General features: G+C 69.2%; 1 protein-coding gene across 4 annotated transcripts in view; it reads left to right on the top strand.

Annotated features, from left to right (window-relative positions):
* Positions 1-2,430: 2,430 nt before the first annotated feature.
* Positions 2,431-5,035, top strand: part of TH (tyrosine hydroxylase) — a 9,758-nt gene continuing 7,153 nt past the window's right edge. Inside the window, exons 1-2 of one of the 4 annotated variants that reach the window (XM_012651955.1) lie at positions 2,431-2,604; positions 4,207-4,428. In XM_012651955.1, coding sequence (XP_012507409.1) covers positions 2,512-2,604; positions 4,207-4,428 — 315 coding nt within the window. In that variant the 5' untranslated portion in view covers positions 2,431-2,511. Of the gene's footprint in view, positions 2,620-4,206; positions 4,429-4,674; positions 4,676-5,035 lie in introns of all 4 variants that reach the window. The other 3 variants (XM_012651954.1, XM_012651956.1, XM_012651953.1) reach the window with 3 other exon arrangements.

Here is a 5,035-nt window from a genome sequence, read left to right as displayed (position 1 = left end):
GAGGGGCGCCTCTCGGGCGTGAGGTGGAGCAGGGCAGGTGCGGCGCTGAGGGGTGCGCTTGCTCCGCGGGGGTCCAGAGGCCTCCCTGGCCTCAGGGCCTGGGGAAGAGTCTAGAAAGCTGAGCTCCCCATGCAGCTTCCACGCAAGCGCAACAGCCCCGGGCAGGAAAGTGAATTAAAAAATAATATTTGTATCAGTGGAAGACATTTGCCAAAAGGTTAAATCCACATCCGGCAGTGCGGGCCGCCGTCCCCTGCTTGGTATTTGTCAGATGTGTCACCCCTCCTGGCCTGCACCACCTGAGCAAGCGGGCATGGGGGCGGGGCCGGCGGGCAAGGCCGAGGGGTCCCCGGCAGCCTGCCCTGGAGGAGCGAGGGCGGCCTCTGGGGACAGGGGCTGGGGGGAGACGGGGGAGCACAGGGGATGGGTGGGGGCGGCCTGGCTCAGGCGTGGGGGTGGGGCACTGGGGCTTGGGCTCAGCTGCGGCAGAGGCTTCTGGGCGCAGCGTGAGGACATGGAGGCCGAGCCAGGCCTGTACGTGGGGGCCCCGGGGCAAGTCCTCTCGAGGCCACACCCCAGGCCCACTCTGGCCAGGCCGCGGTGCCCTGCTCCTGAGGGCCGCAGAGTCCAGGAGGTGAGGCAGGGCCTGCGCCGGGCACTGGGAGGCTGCTGTGGCCAAGCTGGAGGGGATCCCGCCCCCGGGAGGTGCCAGGGGAGCAGACAGCAGAGCGGAGCAGGGGAGGGTGCCCTGATACCACGGCCAGAAGGAGCAGGCATTGCAGAGCAAACGGTGACTGAGCTGGGTTCTGTGGGATGCATAGGAGCTCACCAGGATGACAGGGTGGGCAAGGAATGACATTTCAGACTGGAGCCCAGCCCTGGAGCAGGAGCGGGAGCGCGGGCGGCGGGCCGTGGCGGGACGGGTCCGAGTCTTCCCTTTGCTCTGACTGAGCACTCTCAGGCTGCTTCCAGAAGGCAGTGGGGAGCCACTGAGGGTTGCAGAAGAAGGGAATGACTTAGGGTGGGTCCCGGGGCCTTGCTGGAGGGAGTTGGGGGAGGCGGATCCAGCAGCTCTTGGGAATAGAGGCCGGTCCCTGGAGACTCCCAGAGGGTGGTCTGAGGTCACACGTGACCGGCCGGGGTGAACCTGTGGCGGGTGAGGGGAGAGTCCAGGGCTCCTGGCTCTGCCGGGTCCAGCGTGTCCCTCGGGCTCCCATCACAGGGCCCAACTCGGGCAGCTGCCTGACTCTAGGAGGGGACAGCGAGTGGCAGGCGTTTGGTGGTGGCAAGTCCCTTTCCCCCCCTCACGCCACCATTTTCAGAGTGGGCTCTGTCCTGAGGCTGTCCCTGCTGGCCCTGCACACCCAGGGGACAAGGGGCTGCCCCTTCCTCGAGTCTCCTTCCCCAGGGGGGCCCAGAAGCCCCTCATGCTGCCCGCACACCTCCGCCCAGGGCCATTACCAGCAAGAAGGGAGTGGCCCCAGGGAGGTGGGTTAGACCGAGACGGGGCGGGACTCACACCTACTGCTGAGGAGGGTCCCCTCCTGCCCCTCACTGGTCTCCTGGGGGGCGGACCCCAGAGTGAAGCCCTGGCCCCCCAGCCGGAAGAAAGACACGTCAGAGACGTCACGTCCGGGGTGGGGCCGCTGGGAGCAGGAGGTGCCCTGTGCTGGGGCTGAGCTCAGGGCAGGGGTGGGGGACAGAGGGGACAGGCCCCTGGCAGACACAGGCCTCGGGAGACCCTCTCGCAGGGGATGTCCTGGAGGGAGTCCCCAGGGTGCCACGGGAGAACCGGTCACCCCAGAGTGTCGCCGTCCAGGGCCCAGCTGGAGAGGAGAGGACGGAGGTGTCAGGGGACCTGGGCCCGAGAGCTGGGCCGAGTAGGTGGGAGCCGCCCCGGTGCCCTGGAGGAGCTGTAACCGGGCAGCGGGGCCACCCAGGAGCAAGTGGGACTCTTCTGAGAGACCGCCCCTTCCTCGGGCCTCCCAGGGTCCTCCACACTGGAGGGATGGGCCCTTCTGGAACCTTCCAGGTCCCACTGGTCACGCCTGGGGATCTGGCACAAGGGCCGCAGGCGCGGGGACTTGGCGGAGGGAAGAAGAGCCTGCGCTTCCCCTCCTGGGGCTCCCCGGGCCCACCTGCCACCAAGGTCCAGCTTGTCAAACTACGCCGTGGGGTGCCCAGGCAGCCCCTCCTGCTGCCCCCAGCGCCTGCAGTGCGCTAGCCAGCCCCCCACCGAGCCGCGGGGCGGGTGGTTCAGAGGCTGGGCGGGGGCGGGCCCTGCTGGGGGCTTGTGACGGTGGCTGCAATTAGATTTAATGGGACGGAGCCTGGAGCCCTTTCTCCCGCTCTCCCGCGCTCCGCACCCGCCCCCGCCTCCCTCCAGCGCAGCAGCAGGGAGGGACGCGAGGAGGTGGAGGTGGGGGACCCGGGGGGGCTTTGACGTCAGCCCAGCCTATAAGAGGCCACCGGGCCGAGGGCCGTGGAGAGGAGCCCGGACCTCCACGCAGCATGATGCCCACCCCCAGCGCTGCCACGCCGCAGCCCAAGGGCTTCCGCAGGGCCGTCTCTGAGCTGGACGCCAAGCAGGCGGAGGCCATCATGGTAAGAGGGCGCACGGTGCCCGCGGCCAGAGTGGACCAGAAGCCCAGGCTGGCCCCGCGGCTCCCCTACCCCGCTGGCTGGCAGAGTCCGGGCGTGGAGTCCTGGGCTGGTGGGCACCCCTGTGCCTGCGTGTTCGTGTCCCCGTGGGTGTGTCCTGCCGGACTGAGTGTGGGGGACAGGCCTGTCCCTGCAGCACCCCTCTTGTGCCAGCCCCTCTCGCAGGCTGTGGGTCTCTGTGTCTCCTGTTTCCTTTGGAACCTTAGGGACGGGAGTCTGGAGAGCAGCTCCCGGGGTTTGGGAGGGAGCCCTGGGGAGCAAGAGTGTCCCTGTGTGGGCCCCTCCGCCCGCTGGCCCCACCTGCCTGCTCCCTGCCCAGCTGCTGCGTGGGGAGGGGCCCCCGTGGTGGGGGCCTGGGCACACAGGGGCATAGGCCCGGGCCTTGCCCTGTCAGCTGGTGTTCGGGCTCTGGGGCGATTTCCACCCACTCCTTCGCCATGAGGTCTGTGCCCCTGCGGGCCACCGAGCCAGCCCCTCTGCCAGCCTGGACGCTGGGGGCATCTCACCCACTGCAGGGGGCCTCAGCCCATCCTCTCGGGTCAGCTGCGCATGGCTTTGTTCCTAGCCCTGCAGTGCAAATGGCATGAGCTACAGAGACGTCATTCTCGGGGCGGACGCAGCACCCTCGCCCCCACCAGCCACCCCCCCGACGTCCCCTCCCCAGGGGGCTCAGGGCCCTGCCTTACCAGCTCTCCCTGGCCTGGGTCTTCAGCCTTGGCTGTGTCCACACCACCCACCCCCGCGGGTGACGGGGGCTCCGGGGGTGTCTGCCGCACCCCTTCAGTATTCCATCCCCGAGGACGGCGGAGCTTGTTCCCTCTTGCCAAGGGACCCAGAACATTCTCAGAAGTTCTGCTTCAAGCCACAAGCCCCAAGCACCCGACAAGCGCTGCCTCAGTCCAGCCTGGGTGGGGTCTGGGTGTTGGGGTGTCAGATGTGCAGACCTCGGGGGCGCACGGTTGTGGGGGCGGCAGCCAGGGGGAGGGGGCCGCAGGGAGGGCTGCGAGAGGGCAGGGCCCTCTGTTTGGTGGGGGGGGCTGAGAGGGGGACGGGGCACTGAGCAGGGACCCCCTGTGTCCAGACGGAGGGGTGAGGAAGGGCCAGGAGGTCGTCCAGTGGGCCCGGGCCGGGGGGCAGCTCCTGCCTGAGCCGTTCGTCCCTCCCCCCAACCCCCCGCCCGGCGGCAGGCGTCTGTCCCTCTGGGTCCATCTCGGAGGCTGGGGCAGGACACACAGGTCTCCAGTCACCCTCTCTCTGTCCTAATCCAGTTAGGGCCAGGCCTGGGGACAGGTGACACAGCGTCTCTGCGCTGAGGGAAGTGGGAGGGCACCCTCCCGCTCCCATCCCACCCCCACCACTCGGCTTCCAGCATCTGCCGTCAGGAGGGACTGGGTGTGCCAGGCAGACACACAGTAGGCGCTCGGCGACGTGATCTGGGCTGGAGCCCATGCCCCCTCTCCTGCCTGCTGCGTGCCACCAGAGCAGCCCACCGTGGGGCCACGAGGGGTCCGTGGGGTCTCAGTGGGTGCGTCCCTGTCCCCACAGTCCCCGCGGTTCGTCGGGCGGCGGCAGAGCCTCATCGAGGACGCCCGCAAGGAGAGGGAGGCGGCGGTGGCTGCGGCGGCCGCTGCGGCCTCCTCGGAGCCCGGGGACCCCCTGGAGGCCGTGGTGTTCGAGGAGAAGGCGGGGAAGGCTGTGCTGAACTTGCTCTTCTCCCTGGGGGGCACCAAGCCCTCGGCGCTGTCCCAGGCCCTGAAGGTGTTCGAGGTGAGGGCACACGTGTGCCTCTGCGTGTGCGCGGGGCCGTGTGTGCTGGAGCCGCCCGGAGGCGCGTCCCTGTCCCCTCTAAAGCAGAAGCGTGGCTGCCTGGGCCACCGTGGGCTGACGGGAAGAGGTCTCAGGAGCCCCCGTGGCCCTGGCGCACCCCGTGTTCTCGGGAGCTCCCTGAGCACAAGCCTGGGGGCTGAGGCCACCAAGCCCCACCGCGCCACCCGCCTCCCCACCACCGCACAGGGTGGGGCTCCCAGCAGGGCATCCCAGGAATGGGGGGCAGGGCCGAATGCCCCCCACCCACCAGCCAGCAGCTAATGCGGCAGCCGACTGTGTTAGCTGCTCCTGCCACCCTCCTGGGAGAAACTCCCAAATGACATTACAGCCAGACTCCCCGAGAGCTCCCAGGACTGGCTGTGTGGCCCGAGGGCCGTTGCGACCGATGGCCCTGCTTGCTGGGTGACAGGTGGCAGTGAAGCCGACCCTTTCTGCCAGCCCCTGGGTGCTCAGGGCTCCCTCTGCGGGGGCTGGAGCCTCGAGTGCACGACAGGGCGGGATCCGGCGCCCACACACCAGACCTGGGAGTGGCTGTGAGGCCCAGCTG

This window comes from Propithecus coquereli, unplaced genomic scaffold (assembly GCF_000956105.1).
Source record: "Propithecus coquereli isolate 6110/MARCELLA unplaced genomic scaffold, Pcoq_1.0 Scaffold377, whole genome shotgun sequence".
Taxonomy (NCBI): domain Eukaryota; kingdom Metazoa; phylum Chordata; class Mammalia; order Primates; family Indriidae; genus Propithecus; species Propithecus coquereli.
The sequence above is the reverse complement of the archived record's forward strand: the minus strand, read 5'-3'. Positions and strand labels throughout refer to the sequence as shown.